Source organism: Mustela lutreola, chromosome 1, assembly GCF_030435805.1.
Source record: "Mustela lutreola isolate mMusLut2 chromosome 1, mMusLut2.pri, whole genome shotgun sequence".
Taxonomy (NCBI): Eukaryota; Metazoa; Chordata; class Mammalia; order Carnivora; family Mustelidae; genus Mustela; species Mustela lutreola.
In genome coordinates, this window is record NC_081290.1 from 129,337,132 (window position 1) to 129,355,391 (window position 18,260).

Below are 18,260 nucleotides of genomic sequence, written 5' to 3' on the forward strand. Positions count from 1 at the left end.
GGTTAGTTTTTGCCCAACAGATTCTTACTGAGTGGAAAGAAAAAGAGGCTAATGAAAGAAGCTAATTTTTAGTAATTCATAGCCAAAGGAGCTTATAGAGATTTAGCTGGAAGGCATATGCCATGTCTACTTGCTTAATGTTCTGTCTTCTGGATACTAGGAAAACTGAACAGGCTACCTCTGAGTTGTAACTTAATCTTTTTAAGATAAAAGTCCAAAATAATATTCAACTGAATGATCAGGACAATTTGAGGTAATTTATAGCACTGACGATCCAGAGCTCTCTATCTGTTAATCCTGTCTTTAGACAACTAGAGTCTTAGCTAGAGTTTTTTGACCAAATACCTAGTATGTATTTCACAATGTAGCAGTTTCTCCGGGAGACCATACAGAAAGCTGATAGTTTATGTAAAATGGACACATGGCAAAAGGACATTAGTATATGAATAAACAATTGCTTATTTACGGCTGTGCCTGTGAATGAATGAAATGGTTACTGAGAGGTTATTTGATTATAATAAAATGAAGTTACCATTCATGAGGAAATGTAGAACCATTTTTATATTTGTTTGAATCTTTTATACTTGCCAAAATGCCTATGATCAGTCTTATGTCATTAACAATTCAAAACTAAACTTCTTAAATGGGTTTGCTTATCTATGGGCACAAACTGTTTTGCTAAAGTAGGTAGCGTTATTTAAATTAACAAACAAAATGTGTGTAATTCACATTAGTATGAAACATATACTATCTCAAGGATAAAAATGAAATTGCTTCTCAAAGAAGTGTTTGGGAAAACACAAGAGAAGTCTTCCCAAACTGCCAGCGTATTTCCAACATAAGTTTATTGCTTAAAAGCTATTTTTAAAAGACCAAAAGAGATCGCTAACTATAAGAATATTTTTCTTTTAAGTAGAAAAAGCCCACTCTCAGACTTTCTTCTCGAAGGAGAGCATCAAAGGCTTGTGCAGTTCTGTAAAATTACACACACCATATGCTTCAGACCTCAGATTGCGATTGTTTGGTTTGATTTATTGTTTTATTTCATAGGAAACACAACTGCTTTATTCAAAAAGCTTGTTAAATATTCTACCACTATATTGAAGTAAAGAATTAATTGAAACAAGAAAGATTTCGCATTACCCTAAATGAACACTTTTTCATGGCTTTGCCAGATTGTCTTCTTCGAGCTCCAGAATGTGAGAAATGCTGTCCTTGCCACAGTGATGTCACCAGCACGTTGCTGGTTGCCCTTATGGGGCCCAGCTGGGCTTCCCGTTCCACGGGTTATGCAATCAAAATCAAACATGTTGTCTTCCTGTGCAGAAAAATGTCCTCCAAAAGGTTCCTGTTGCCAAGAGTGTGTCCACGGTGTAGAAATACACAGAGGTGTTTATTGACTCCCATTCTGTATTTTCAAATGATTTATATGAAGTGACTATTTCTCATACACATGGCCTCAGAGGCAGCTGTCCAAAATCTTACCAGAAATGCAGCATATTGGATTGATGAGGGTCACCTCTTAGGAATGTTAAATATAATTCCTAGTGCTACAGATATGAGAGATTTTTATATAAGACATTCAGGAAATTCTGCCAATTTCAGCAGCTAAGGACCTCTGAAATATCAAGTTCAAGGTTTCTCTTTGTGCTTTCCTGGGCATCCCTTACTTGTTTGTGGGCGGATCAGAGAACGGCAAAGGAGAACAACATATATTTCAGCGGCTTGGAGGCCATCCGGGTGAAGGTCAGTTGGGAGACTGCAACAGTATTGACTCAATCTCGTTTTGGACAAGTTTTATCTATCCAGATGGTGAATCTTGACCTTCATTAACTAAGGATAAAGTTGATACAATTTCTTTTTAGTTACTTTGGAGATTTGAATATATTATACACAAAAATAGACAAAAGACTTTAAAGAAACCTGGGTACCCATCACCCAATTTCAAACCTTTTCAATCGGTAGCCAATCTTATTTCATCTCTATCCTACTTATTAACCTTCTTAAGTCATTAAGAAGATTAATAAGATTAATCTTCCCTCTCCAAACGACCTATATTTATGACTCTCAAAAATTTAAAAACTGTTTTTATTTAGCATAATCACAATGACATTATTTCTCTGGAAAATTTAACAATTTTGCCATTATTCAGCATTTAAAATCTTAGTTGCCTCATAAACGCTATATTTTTGATAGTTTGTTAGAAAGAGAATCCAAATAAGCTTCGCACCTTGCAATCGGTTGATCAATCTTTTGAGTCTCTTTTCATTCATAGGTTCTGTTTCATCTCTTAGCTCCTCCTCCAGCTTTTCCCCTTTTCCCAGCATCCTCTTCTCTTTCCTTTTCTTTCTTGCTATTTATTTGTTGAAAAAACTGGCCATTTGTCCTATAAAACTGTGCACAGTATGTACTATAGTCACGTTTTCCATTTCCTTCTCCAGATCCAGAATCAACCAATTCTCCACAAGCCCCAATTCCTTTTAGTGGAAAAGTTATTTGAAGAGTAGAATCTGAGGGGCCTGGCTGGCTCAGTTGGTAGGGCATGCAGCATGCTAAGATTGATCTCAGCATCATGAGTTCAAGCCCCACACTGGGTATAAAACTTACTCAAAGATAGACAGACAGAAAGCAGAATCTGAGTAGTAGAGGAGTTCACAGCTACTGAGTTCCTTCCTATGTCTAGGCCTTCAGAGTGGATAGAGCTAGGAAACAATGTCTGTAAATACATACATATATGTGTGTGTATATATATGTATATATGTATGTATATATGTGTGTATGTGTGTGTGTGTGTGTGTGTGTGTGTGTATCTTCCACTCACATTCAGGGGCTGTTTTTCAGCTCCTTTATCTTAACATCTGTATTTCCCTTCTCCCACTCCAGGAATCCTGGTACTCAACCAAACCAGGAATGATTGAGTAAGAACATCACATTCTTGCTCATTTGCTTTATCCCACAGTACACCTACAACAGAGTCAGAGTAACACCACTAACACTTCCACCAAGCGTTTTGCAGTTCTTTTTGTTCTTGGAGTATACCCCACCAGATATTTGTACTCAAATGACTGTGCTTTAAAGTCTCATGGAATATTCCCTCTTTGTAGGTTAAACCATCAACTGGCTACACGTCTAGTTTTTTTTAAGATTTTTTATTTAAATTATTTTATAAATGAAAGGTAAGATATATATCTTACCTGTAAGATATGCACATGATTCCAAAGTCAAACCACGTATTGTTTTCCTATTCTTCTCTTGATACCATACACATGTGACCTCCAACAAAAAGGGTTGGATGGTGTCATGGTAGATTTGTGGGAGGAGGTGAAGCCTCAGTCACGTCCTACTAAACAGCTGCAAAGAGTGAATTAGATTCTGGGAAAAACTGTCTTAAGGCCTTCGCTCGGCTCAGTGAAGAAAACATTTGTTCTGTCACCCACCATGTAATTCATCTTTGAATTTTAATGAGTTAGCCTTTAGGCTGCTAGACGGAAAACAAGCTGCAGCATTCTGTGAAGTCCTGCCGTCTTTATGCATTGCTATAGAAGCCAGAAATGAAAAGTTTTTGTCAAATATGTGGTAATGTGCTCCAAGGTAATGTGTCTGAATAGGTGAAGCTCCCTCTCTGAAGTGATAGCAATCCCGCTACAGCAGTTCTAGAAGCTAACTCCTAACCATCCTTCAAGGTCAGGGGATCTTATGGAGCCTTTCTGACCCTCCCACAGAGTTTTGTTTCTCAGTTACATATTTTCCTTGTACCTCCTAACATACTCCCTATTGTAAAAGGCATGACACTTCGTTGTTATACTTTCTCAAGTTTCTAAACACAGCACCAGACCTAGCCAGGCACGAATAGGTAATCAATAAATATTGATTCAATATTTCTATCACTGCATCCTAATATACTCTAGTGTAATTATCTGTTGATGTGTTTCTTCTCCCCATATGATAATTTTTTGAGGGCAGGAATTGTCTTGTTTCCTTGGTATTACACTTGCCCATAGGTTAACTGGCACAATGAATAGGGGTGATACTATTGAAATTGAATTAGAATTCTTGAGTATAAACACAAGACGCTCTTGAGGATTGTAAGTATGAGGCAACATTAAAAGACAAAGTCATGAAAAACACACTCATAAATTTTCAACTGTGGCTTAATGCTACAGCCTGACATCTGTACCCTCAGACTATATGAACATAATATGAATGTTCCTATACATTTCATTCTATAGTATTTCACTTTTTTTAAAATAAGATTTTATCTATTTATTTGACAGAAAGACAGCGAGAGAGGGAATACAAGCAGGGGGAGTGTTAGAGGGAGAAACAGGTCCCCCGCTCAGCAGACAGCCCAATGCAGTGTTCAGTCCCAGGACCCCAGGATCATGACCTGAGCTGAAGGCAGATGCTCAATGACTGAGCCACCCAGGAGCCCCTATTTCACTTCTAAAATAGTTAATTTTTAGTTCATCTGGAATTTATCTTATTGTATGTTATGAGATATAGGTGTAATTTTATTTTTTCTAAAAGTTGAGCCAGTTGCCCCAACTCGTTTTTCTTGGGTCTTGTGTCAAGGTGAATAACTCTTCCCTGGACATTGGATATCCTTGCTGATGTAGACCTGCTGTCTCCAACCTTAGGTGAGTACTACAGAGCAGCAACCTTTTTACTTATCCTTAGTGCACATCTTCAACAGCCACCCTAGCCCTTCCTTATTTCCTCAAGATTCCTACTCGCATCTCATTCCTACTATTTTCATTAGTCCTCTAGAGGACAGAGCCTTGCATAATACTTCACGGACTACTGAATTGTACAATAAAAATGATTAAAATAGTATTTTATATTATGTATATTTTACCATTATAAAAAAATCTACACACAAAAAAGAGTCCATCGAGAAACCTGAGGCCATCAGATCTATACTCCTTCAACACCACCATCAATGCCTACCCCACACTTACATGTACAAGAACATCTCTACCTACATAGCCAAGGAAACCATTTCTCCTTCCTTTCAGTCTCTGGAAATGAGGGAGTTTTTATCATCTGGGGTCTCCACATTGACCCGGGCCATTTCATGCCTAGCTGCATCACCACTTACCCATCACTCCAAGCAGGGAAGACTTCTCTAGGATAACATTTCTCCTAACCTAAGAAAACCTACAGTTGACCCCTCATCTCCTCCAGTTTCTTTCTTATCCAAATTTTTCAAAGCCATGCCTGTACTTGACTACTTCATACCTCAACCCATTCTACTGGAGCTTCCATCCCTCTTTCTTCCACTTCTCCCAAATTGTTCTATTTGTTCTAGTCTCATTATGGTCTCTGATGACTTTCTGCCTACTTTCTTCAGTGGGCATTTTTCAGTTAAAATCTTATTTTACTTTGGACTTCTTCTGTGTCTTTTTTTTTTTTTTTTAGATTTTATTTATTTATTTGAGAGAGAGACAGCTAGCAACAGAGAGCACAAGCAAGGAGGAGAGGGAGAAGCAGGCTCCCCGCTGAGCAGGGAGCCTGATGCTGAGCTCCATCCTAGGACCCTGGAATTATGAACTGAGCTGAAGGCAGATGCTTAATGGACTGAGCCACCAGGTGCACCTTCTATGCCTTCTTTCGTGGCTCTTCTCTTTTTTCAAACAGCAGGAGTTTGAATTCCCTACAATTCTATCTTTATTTCTCTGGTCTTCCCTATTCTCATCCACGCACATTTTTTTCAGAAACAACATAATTATGATGACAGAAAAAGCTCCTTGGCACAGCTCTTTCATGTAGTTTCACATATTTATCTATCTGCTTCTTACTGGATGTCCCACAGGTACTTCCAGTCCACCTGAACTCATCATCATCACCTTCTTCCCTTTAATGGAGATGCTGCTTCTGTGCTCGTCTGAGTTGGTCCATTGTCAAATCATTCACTCAGACTAGAAATTGGAAGCCCATTGCCTCCATTATTACTTTCATCTCCTACATCCAATATCTAAATCCTGCCAATTTTTGTCCTTGTTAATTCTGGACTTTTTTTCCTCTTCTCCATCTTAATTGCCATCTCTCTAAATTACCATCATTCTCCTGGGCCTAGCAGATAGACTCCTGCCTGGAATTCCCTATCTCCAGTAATGTCCCCTCATACCCATCCCCTATCTAAAATCTAAGCATGACTTTATCACTTCGGGTACTACATAAAAAAAGAAGATGGGTGAAGTTAAATTCCTTCTTGGGGTTCTCCATCCTCTAAAGTTCAGAACTAAGAATGAACTCTTGAAGCCAACATTACAGTGTGTCTTAACTAACTGGAATTTAATCAAGAACTTAAAAGTGAACTCATCTAACTCCTGACTCAATTCTGGCTTCACTTGTCCCTCCACCATTCATAACACTTTGGGATCCAGTAGCACTGAAATATTTAGGCATCCATCGATTTTATTTATCACTTCTGAACTTCCATTACTGGTGTCTGCTCTTTTTTTTCCTTTTTTTGAAGATTTTATTTATTTATTTGTCAGAGAGATAGAGAGCACACAAAAGCAGGCAGAGGCAGAAGAGAAGCAGGCTCCCTGCTGAACAAGGAGCCAGATGCAGGACTCGATTCCAGGACTCTGGGATCATGACCTGAGCTGAAGGCAGCAGCTTAACTGACTGAGCCACCCAAGCATCCCAGTATCTGTTCTTCCTAAAACACTCCTCTGCAACCCCACTCATCTTGTATTGCCTAACCTCACCTTTTCAGACTCCTCCCCAGACAGTTTCCCATAACTCCTCTCTCACCCTTGTGCTGGGTTATATGTGTAATATCCCTGTGTGGCTATAGCATTGCTCTGTCCATGTTTCAGAAATATCTGTATGTCTCTTTTCCCCACTATGCTATGAGCTGTTTGATGGAAAGAACAACATCCCAAACATATTTGTTGATTGACTCAATAAATGAGTGCTCCAAGTAATGGCTATAAACCAAAGTAGTTACAAAAGAGTATTTCCTCTCAATATCAAGTAGACTATTTAATTTGGAATAAAACTTATGTAAACAAGAGCTTTCCTTCTGATTATTAATAATTTCAAAACATTCCTACTACAGAGACTGTTGTAGGTTTTTGTTTGTTTGTTTTGTTGTTGTTTTTTATTTCCCCCAGTCTTTTAAATACCCCATTTGAGCACTGCAGCTTTCTTTCTCATCACTGTGGTCAGTGAACGTTTGGGGAAATGCACCAGTCACAGGCCTCATGATGACATAGATGAGAAATGATATTCCACAGATAATAAATTCACCACTACTCACAGATGAAGTTTTTCCAAACTCAAATTCTTTGAAATAGTTTGGCCCCTTACCAGGAAGATGGTAAAAAAAATTTTTAATGATCTTTTTTTTTTAAACAGAAAGCAAATAATGTACCTCAAAACAGTCTAGTGCTCCTAGAGAAAATTTTATAGAAGAGAGTAGAGTTAGAATTTATCACTTTTGAGGTGATAGTTTTTAAAAGCGAATAGAAAGCCTTAAGAAGTAGCTAATTCTGTGGTCAATTTGGGACTTTCTTAAAATGGGGAAGAAAGCTAATCTTTTGCGTGTCAGATCCATGCTGGGTGCTTGACTTCCGTTGACTCTTCATTCTCAAGACAACCCTATGGGATATATATTTTCACTCCCCCTTTCCCTTGAAACTGAGGCTCAGAGAGCATCTACATTTCATAAGATAAGGGAATTAAACCCAACTCTGCCCAGTTTCAGAGTCTTGCTCTTCCAGGCAAGGGAACCTGAAGTTATGAGTGGGCTGAAAATGAAAAGTAAAAGAGGTAACGAGGGGTGTCTGTGTGGCTCTGCTAGTTAAGCCTCCAACTCTTTTTTTTTAAATAATTTTTTAATTTTTTAAATAAATATATAATGTATTTTTAGCCCCAGGGGTACAGGTCTATGAACCGCCAGTTTTACACACTTCACAGCACTCACCATAGCACATACCCTCCCCAATAACCACCCCCCCCCCATCACCCTCAGTTTGTTTTGTGAGATTAAGAGTCACTTATGGTTTGTCTCCCTCCCGATCCCATCTTGTTTCATTTCTTCTTTTCCTACTCCCATAACCCCCCATGTTGTATCTCCACTTCCTCATATCAAGGAGATATGATAGTTGTCTTTCTCTGATTGACTTATTTCGCTAAGCATAATACCTTCTAGTTCCATCCACATTGTCGCAAATAAGTGTCCACTCTTTTTTTTTTTAAGATTTTATTTATTTATTTGACAGACAGAGATCACAAGTAGGCAGAGAGGCAGGCAGAGAGAGAGAGGAGGAAGCAGGCTCCCTACCGAGCAGAGAGCCAGATATGGGGCTCGATCCCAGGACCCTGAGATTACTACCTGAGCCGAAGGCAGAGACTTAACCCACAGAGCCACCCAGGTGTCCCAAGCCTCCAACTCTTGATCTCAGCTCAGGTCTTAATTTTCAGGGTTGTGAGTTCAAGGCTCCTGCTGGCCTCCATGCTGGGGGTGGAGTCTACTTAAAAAAAAAGATTGCATTCAATTAGCCAACATATAGCTAATTGAACATTAATAATAAAAAATGAAAAACAGAAATGATAATAAGTAGCACATATTAAATGGACTACAGTGATTATTATTCTGTTGCTTCATCTGGTAATACAGATGTTAGCTAAGAGATACTATTGATCTTCTGTACACCATTTATGTAAGTGTTGTGATGTAAGAATGTTTAAAACTACCATGATCAGGGCATGTTTGTGACTTCACGAAACTGAATAGGTAATAGTAAAATAAAAGCAATCTGAGCCTTCGTAACATACTTCATCCTTGTTTTTCTGTGTTCTTTTCAGTGCATAAACTCTGTTTGCCCCGGCCCCAAATTTTAGCTCATCTGTTTACTATTAGTTTGCAGTCCATGCATGAATTTCATTGCCATAAACCATTTTGTTAGGCCCAGCAGCTGCTCTCTCAGTAACCCTGGTCTCTTGAACAGGTTCTAAGAACTACAGTTCTGATATACTGAGAAATTGTAGATGATAGGCCAGGGAATTAGTAATCTCTCTTTCTTACATGTGTCAGACATAAGTAGCTTTCTTTCTTTTCTTTTTATTATTATTTTTTATTGAGTTTAATTAGCCAACATATAGTAGTACATCATTGGTTTTTGATGTGGTGTTCAGTGATTCATGAGTTGTATATAACACCCAGGGTTCATCAGGTCATCTGTATCTTTTGTAAATTATCCAGAGAGTAATGCATGGTCAAGAGCCACGTTCTGAAATGAAGGAAATGTTTCCCCTCCTGGGCATCAAGTTTCTTCTTAAGAATAACACCACCATCTCTTTGGCTAGCTTTTCTTTCAAAAACAGTAGATTTTTCAAAAAGTAGTTGCATCTTACCCTGTTGCTCAAGAGCTCCAACCTGTGATGAGGAATATTCATTCATTCCATCAGAAACATTTACATGCATCCTGCATTTCTTCCTTATCGCACCTTCCACAGTTAAATTTTCAGTCATATCTTGGCTGTTTCTGTCCTGCCTTGATGAGAAGATACAAGGACCACAGGAATTATGTCTGTTTAGTTCAACCTGAATCCCCAGGCCTCACACCGTGCCTGGTACATGGTTGGCACTTGAATATTTATTGAATGAATAGTTGTGGTATTGACGCAGTGACTACCATGGTAGTTCCGTGTTGACCTGTCAACACCTGCGGCTTCAGCAAGAGCCCTCCTCCCTCCCCACAAAGGTGAAGAGGAGGCTGGGGCAAGGAGGTTTGGTGGAAGGAAGTGCAAAGACAGTTTTTAGGTAATGGACCGAGAGGGCAAACATAGAAGCAGGTACTGATGATCTCAAAAATTGCAGACCTTTGTTACTTGATGCTCATGGAAATCCCTCCAATGGGGTCAGGCACAGACAGCCTTAAAAATAGCTGTCAAAGAAGATGGGATTGGGAGGGAGACAAACCATAAGTGACTCTTAATCTCACAAAACAAACTGAGGGTTGCTGGGGGGAGGGGGGTTGGGAGAAGGGGGTGGGATTATGGACATTGGGGAGGGTATGTGCTTTGGTGAGTGCTGTGAAGTGTGTAAACCTGGTGATTCACAGACCTGTACCCCTGGGGATAAAAATATATGTTTATAAAAAATAAAAAATTATATTAAAAAAAACAAACAAAAAAATAAATAAATAAAACAATAAAGTAAAATTAAAAAAAATAGCTGTCAAGATTTAGGGCTGTTTTGAGGAAAACAACTCTAAGAAAAGAAGTACACATTTATGTACCAATATATTTTTAAAATAGTGGCTGTCATTAAGTCTGTGCTAGTTTAACAACTGGTTTTGGCAGTATTTCATTATGGAATAAAACAAGCAGTTTTCTGCACACCCACTCACTAATGCCAAATACAGGCACACCTTACACTTTTTTGAATAAACAAAAAGCCCTGTTTGTTCATGTCAGTGAATATTTCTTTCATACCAAAAATCCTACTTTTAGACAGAAACTTTTTCAACTTAGGAGCCCAAATTACTAAAATTCTGGTTGACTATTGCAATTTAGTGATACTTTTATCAAAATAAAATGCTTGTACATTGTACAAGTAATAATATATAATATTGTACAAGTCATATTATGTACAAGTAATAATATAGTGCTAGTTTTTTTCAATTTTAATGAAATAATTTAGGTACATATATACAATACAAATAGTATTTAAAAGCTCATAGTAAAAAAACAAAAAAGATAAAAACAAAAAACTTCCTTTCTCTCCCTGCTCCCTGTCCCAAAGTTTTCTTCTGCAGAAGTAAACACTTTTTAGCTCATTTGGTTCTTTTGGAACTTAACCTAGTATTTGTATACAGTAAACGTGCTCTCTAAAGTCCCCATTTGTCCTGTTCTTATCTGATTTGGTAGTTCCATAGGCCCTGCATGGTCATATTTCTGGTACTTTCCTTTAACATCATCTTTGGAATCCCCTTTGCTTGTCAAAGAAATGTGTTTCTTGCTCTGTCTTCTTTTGTCTTTTCTTGATGTATACCTCCATTGTCTTGCTAGATTATATTCTCTGGTTGCTTCCTAGGAAAAAATGCTTTGATGTACAATTTTTTTTTTTTGAGTACATATGTGCCTAAATACATGCCTGAAAATGTCTCTTTTCCACGTTTCTTCTTAATTATTTGGCTGGGTATAGAATTCTAGGTTGAAAGTCATATCCTGTCAGATATGGAAGGCATTAACCCATTGTCTTCTAGAGTTTAGTATTGCTATCAAGAAGTATGACACCTTTTGGATTCTAGATCATTTGTATATATCCTGTTTTTCCTCTTGAAGGTTTTTAAATGGTCTCTTCATCTCTATCATAGCAAAGTTTCTCAGTGATATATGACTTGATATATTTTGTTTTGGATGGGGGTTTTTTGGCTTTGATGGAGCCTTTCAATTTGGAAACCCATATTATTCCCTTCTGAGAAATTTTCTTGTTTTATCAATTTCCTTATGTTTTTTCTGATTATTTTCTAGATCTCTTATTGGTCAGATATTAATCTAATTTAATTTTAATCGATTTCTTATTTTCATATTTTTCCCTTTTTTCTTTTCCATCTCTTTCTTCTCTCCTACTTTTGGGAGGTTAACTCAACCATATAGTATGAAATTTGTATCCCATACTAATCTCTATACTGATTGTTTTTAGCTAAAAATACATTAATAAATGTATTTGCTACATTATTGCAATGTACTTCATTTATTTAACTAATAATAACATTTATTAACAGATTGGCCTGATTTGTTCATTTTAGTTTGTTGTCCAGGTGACCAGTTTGATTAGCTTTCTGTTTCACTCTCAGAAGTATCGTGTTTTGGGTGATAAGTTACATGGTCATAGTATTTTCTGAGTACTTAGCATGTTCCAAGTATTCTTTGACTTGATTTGATTGATTGATTGATATTTAAGATTTTATTTGTAAGTAATCTCTACACTCAACGGGGGGCTCAAACTCACAAGCCTGAGGTCAAGAGTTGCATGCTCCACCAACTGAGCTGGCCAGGTGCTCCCCAAGTGTTATTTTAAGTGCTATGTACATAACAATACATCTATACAACAACCCAATGGAGTACATTCTGTTAACATCATGTAAATTTTGAAATTGAGGCTAAATAATTTAAACAGTTGTATAAGATGTCATAGATCATAGGTGGTGAAGCTAAGACTTGAACTCAGGAAGTCTGTCCTCAGAGCCCAGAACTAGGGCTTTTTTTTTTTCCCCCTAAGATTTTATTTATTGTTGTTATTTCCGCTCATTCAAACTCATGCTGCCCTTCTTTTCATCGCTGGCATCGAGTTTGTTTGTCTTTACCTTGGACTTTGCAGCCTCCTTGACAACTGCCTTCCATTCCCATCTACTTTCCATAGAAACTTGAAATGTTCGTTATGACATTATTACTAAGATAAATCTTGGGCCAATACCATGGGCCCTGGTTGGCACAGAGGCAACTTTGTCATGATATTAGGTCAAAGGCAGGTCAGCAGCTCCTTTCTGAAATGATATTTGCCTGTGAAGAATTCTGTTATATCATCCTCTCAGCAAGTCTCTCATTCGCATGGGGAAAAAAAAAAAAAAATCCACCCAAGTAGGCAGCCAGAGATTTTCCTAAAATGTTCCTTTAAACCCAGCTTAAATTTAGTCTCTCTCAGGAAGTCTTCATGGCTTGAATTTCTCTAGCTTCTTTGGCCTGAGCTGTAACAATCTGTGCCATTATGAATATAAGAAGTGGGATTTGTCTTTTATATCTGATTCAGCAAATATGTATTGAGTGCCCATTCATGTCAAGCACTATGTGAAATGTAAGGAAAAGAAGAAGAAAACAAAATATTTCCATGCCCCACACTCTTCAGTGATGGTGTGTAGCTTCTACAGAATTTACTTGCCTCTTATTTTAAAATTTTATTTAAATTCATTTAATTAACATATAATGTATTATTTGTTTCAGGACACAGTTCTGTGATTCATCAGTCTTATATAATACCCAGTGCTCATTATAACACATACTTTCCCAATGTCCATCACCCAGTTACTCCAGCCCTCCACCCCGCATCCCTTCCAGCAACCCTCTGTTGTTTTTTTATGATTAAGAGTCTCATACGGTTTATCTCCCTCTCTGGTCTCATCTTGTTTCATTTTTTCCTCTCTTCCCCTATGATCCTCTGTTTTTTTTCTTAAATTCCATGTATCAGTGAGATCATATGATAATTGTCTTTCTCTGACGGACTTATTTTACTAGTTCCGTCCTTGTCATTGCAAATGGCAATTTTCATTTTTTTGATGGATATGTAATATTCCATTGTGTATCCATATACCACATCTTCTTTATCCATTAATTTGTTGATGGACATCTGGGCTCCTAGTTTGGCTATTGTGGACATTGCTGCTATAAACATTGGGGTGCAGGTGCCCTTCCTGATCACTACATTTGTATCTTTGGGATAAATACCTAGTAGTGCAATTGCTAGGTTGTAGGGTAGCTCTATTTTTAACTTTTTGAGGAACCTCCATACTATTTTCCAGAGTGGTTGCACCAGCTTGCATTCCCACCAACAGTGTAGGAGGGTTCCCCTTTCTCTGTAACCTCACCAACATCTATCACTTCCTGACTTGTAAACTTTAGCCATTCTGACTGGTGTGAGGTGGTATCTCATTGTGGTTTTGATTCGAATTTCTCTGATGCCAAGTGATGTTAAACATATTTTCATGTGTCTGTTGGCGAAATGTCTTCTTTGGAGAAATGTCTGTCCATGTCTTCTTCCTATTTCTTGATTGGATTATTTGTTCTTTGGGTGTTGAGTTTGATAAGTTCTTTGAAGATCTTGGATACTAGCCCTTTATCTGATATGTCATTTGTGAATATCTTCTCCCATTCTGTCAATTGTCTTTTGGTTTTGTTGACTGTTTTCTTTGGCGTGTGAAAGCTTTTTATCTTGATGAAGTCTCAATAGTTCATTTTTGCCTTTGTTTCCCTTGCCTTTGGAGACGTGTTTGGTAAGAGTTGCTGGGGCTGAAGTAAAAGAGTTTGCTGCTTGTTTTCTCTAGGATTTTGATGGATTCTTGTCTCACATTTAATTTTTCATCCATTTTGAGTCTATTTTTGTGTGTAGTGTAAAGAAATGGTACAGTTTCATTCTTCTGCACGTGGCTGTCCAATTTTCCCAACACCATTTGTTGAAGAGACTGTCTTTTTTCCATTGGATATTCTTTCTTGCTTTGTCGGAGATTAGTTAACCATGGAGTTGAGGGTTCATTTCTGGGTTCTCTGTTGTGTTCCATTAATCTATGTGTCTGTTTTTGTGCCAGTACCATACTGTCTTGATGATGACAGCTTTATAATAGATCTTGAAGTCTGGAATTGTGATGCCACCAGGTTTGGTTTTCTTTTTCAACATTCTTTTAGCTATCTGGAGTGTTTTCTACTTCCATAAATTTACTTGCTTCTTAAAACAAAAGTCCCTGCTTATTTCACTATTTTTGGTGCATTCTCTTATGACCTCTTTTAATTTGACAGTAAACGATTTCTCCATTTCCTATCTGTGCTTTTTAGTCTTCTTGTTGAAATTAGAAACACAGTACAAATGTATTGGAAAACACTGAGTTGCAGTTAAAAGAGACCATATGAAAACCAGGTATTCGTCGGTTTATATATCTAGAGAAACTTAAGATTTTTTTAGAAAGAGAATTTTTTTTAAAGATTTTATTTATTTATTTGAGATAAAGATAGCAAGAATGAGGGAGCGAGAGAAAGAGAGAGAGAAGGGCATGAATGGGTGAATGGGGGAGGGGCAGAGGGAGAAACAGTTTCCCCCCTGAGCAGGGAGCCCAACGTGAGACTCTAAGCGGGGCTCCATCCCAGGACCCTGGACTCGTGGCCTGAGCCAAAGGCAGATGCTTAACTGAATGAGCCAGCCAGGGGCCCCAAGAATGTTTTCTTTAATTCAGAAGGAAAAAAGGAGGTAACCCACACCCTGTTACTGCAGTTGTTCTCCATCAAGGTCTATTATACCGAAATCTTCTGTTTACATCTCTCTGTGAGCTACTTGAAAGTAAGGACCCTGCTTATTAATTCTTTAATTCTGAGTGTCTGGCACAGAGCAGATTTTCATTTCAAGCTTGTTGAAGTTTATCTTTCCTGGTCTTTAGGATCCAATAAATTGTATAACACACCCTTGTTTTAATAAAAGCTTTACATGGGAGGAAAAAAAGAGGCACCACATCTGTATAATACATTTGTAAATAGCTATTCTAAAACACATCCTGATTTCAAGAAAGTCAGAGTTTAAAAAGTATGCCTCAGAATGGAGGAAATCCTTTGATTGTCCTTTACTGGACTTCTGGGCCCCCAAACACAGTGGACTCACCTCCATTATGACAACAGGCAAAAATTATTATTTTTTTTTCTCGGACAGAAACTCTTTTGTGCTGGTTTTATTGACTGAGATCATCCTACTCTTCCTCCAGTGCTTTTTCTGAGGGGACTATTAACTTCCAAATATTTACCTGTCACTGTTTTCTTAGATTTCCATTTCCTTGTATTAAGCACTTCTGTTCAAAATTCCTCCCTGGCTTTATGGCCTTCTATTGTCTAAAAGGCCCTTCCTCTAAGGCTCCTTTCTCCCTCTGTAGCTCTCATTCATCTTGTCCCCAGTGCGGGCACTTTTGAAGGCTCAGTGCCCTTCCTTCTTCAGGCTTCAGGAGTGGTCTTCAATCCTGGCTCCACAGCGGTATCTCTCAGAGAGCCCTCTTAAAGTGTCTAAGCCCAGATCCCAGCCTAGGTCAATAGGATTGGTCAACTTGGCTGGAATATTAACGCTGTGACCCTTGGTCATGTAACTGAACCTCTGAAATTCAATTTCTTCACTTGTAAAATTAAGATGATGTTAAAATCTGCTTCAACAGAGTGCCTAATACATTCTTATTCTCCATGATAACAGCAAATATCATCTCTTCTTCTTTTCTTTCATTTATTTAAAGCCTGTGTTTTCTTGAAAATTCAGCTCAAATCCTTCCTTTCATTTATTGAAAACATGTGTTTTCTTGAAAATCCAACTGAAATCATGAACTGGATGGGATAGGGTATGATATTAACTTTTTCTTAATAAACCTCTATATTGTTTGATTTGTAGCCACAAGCATGAATTATATGTGTAAGGTTAAAAGTTATTTAAAAACATGAGACACAGCATAATGTTTTTTAAAAGTCATATAGTTGTTTAATGTCTGTCTCCTCCCCTAAAATACAAATTCCAAGAAGAGCATACGTTGGGCTTGTCTAGTTCACCCCTGTGGCCACAGAATCGACCTGTGCTTCAAATAGGAGATACTAGATTTATTGAGTGAACACCATGGATTGAGGAGGACAGGGCATGAAGACTGAATGGGAGGCTAAAGCACTAACCTTGTCCAGAAAGGAAATGGCTCTTCGTCCCACTTAGAGAACATGAGGTAGTGGGGCACACCTGGGCCTGTCCAAGTCAGTGTCTTATTCAAGAGCTCCCTCCCAGCCAGAGACTTGGGTGAGAAGCCTCTTAAAACAGTGGATATGGATGAAGTCTCAAGAGAGAGGCAGCATCCAGGATATTGGCATCTGACTAGTTAAAAGTAGGACCTGGGCCAGAGGTTACAGACAAATCTAGGGGGTCATCATTATACTTTTTTAAAAATTCTGAACTTTCCTAATTATCATTTTGTAATGATAATTGTCTTCATTATGCATTTGGCACTTTACATACGCAAACTGATTTTATAATTTATACAAATATATATCCAATCTCCAATTTCCCAGTTGAGTATGAGGTCTTTGTTTATAAACGTTTACATGTCCTGATCTGGCACAAACCATGTCATATTCCCTAGAAATTAATATAGATAACATTCTTTCATATTCTGAAAGTGTTCAGAGCTTAAGTATTTCCCAGATCCTTTCTAATGTTTAATGTTAAAATAAATGCAGTAAATTTTCGCACTTATATTACCAGGGTTTGTAGAAGTTTCTTTGATTTTCAGTGACTTTTAATGGGTTTCTTTGGTTTAAAAATTTTTAATAGAGCACTTACAGATAGATGCCTGCAGTGTTATTTGAACAAATTAAATTGATATTTTAATAACATGTGCCTTGCAAACAATAAACTGTAACTATTTCTCTGTGGTTTAAACATAAGATATGCTTTGTAAGTTATAGGAATTGCCCAGTGAGAGCTTTCTTTGTCCTGGGATTCTGCTGTGGTAACTAGTAGGCTTTTGACATGGGGTTTGAGAGCTTTTCTCTTTTTGGGGCAGCTTATGTTGTGGCAAAGCAGAAGGAGACTGGAATTCATTCATTTTGCTCATGATAATAGCTATGTCCTTCAACAAATAAAAATGAGTGAAAGAGGCTCCAGAAATTCTCACTATCAAAAATCTAAAGATAACAAAGATATTTTGAATCTGCAAATAAGAACAATGCTGATTGATTCCTTCCCACTTAGGAATCAGAATTACAGGTGATAAGCCTAGGTTTTGCTCTTTTACCATAATTTAACATACCTTGAGGTAAGACATTTTTAATTTAGTTTGCCTTAAGATAGCAGAATTCAAGTCATTGTGTGACTTCAGTAGGATTATGTTTATTAACCCAGGTTACCCCTGATGATAGTTTCTAGGCCAACAGCATGAAATGGGTTTAAAAAAAAAAAAAAAAAAAAGTGTGTTGTTACTATTTCACAGACAGAATTATTTATATAGTTAATTCTACCTTACTCATCCAGTTGGTGTTCTCAATAGCTGCCGCTGGCTCTCTTTTTTTCCACTTGCTTACTCTCATGGTTGCTTACTCTCTGCCTGCCTTGCTCCTTTCCTTCCCCTAATTAAACCTAACAGGCCACGAAAATTTTATGTTTTTATTAGGAATAAAAATTCGTGATTTTACAAAGAAACCTACCTGATATAAAAAGAAATAAAGTTGTAATACACTCAAAAGTAAAAACAAAAACAAAAACAAAAACAAGCAAACAAAAAAAAGTTACTAGTTTAAGAAGGAAACACATCAATTAATTAGCTAAATAATTAATTAACAATGTATTAGCATGTGCTTACCATGGGTTTTGGTATCTGTGGCTTATTTTATCAATAGAGGCTTGACTTAGTTCTCCATACTGTAAAAGAAAGAAAAATTATGTAACCTAACTTCCAGGTAAATTGGCACCAGCATGTCTAACAGTCTGTACTCCTAGTCAAAAAGGAAGTCAAGCTGGGAAATGAAGT

General features: G+C 37.5%; 1 protein-coding gene across 2 annotated transcripts in view; it reads right to left on the minus strand.

Annotated features, from left to right (window-relative positions):
* Positions 1-18,260, minus strand: part of SPMIP2 (sperm microtubule inner protein 2) — a 103,665-nt gene that overhangs the window by 26,435 nt on the left and 58,970 nt on the right. For both annotated transcript variants that reach the window (XM_059174349.1, XM_059174341.1), the window contains exon 3: positions 18,093-18,151. In XM_059174349.1, the coding sequence (XP_059030332.1) occupies positions 18,093-18,151 (59 nt within the window). The remainder of the gene's footprint in view (positions 1-18,092; positions 18,152-18,260) is intronic.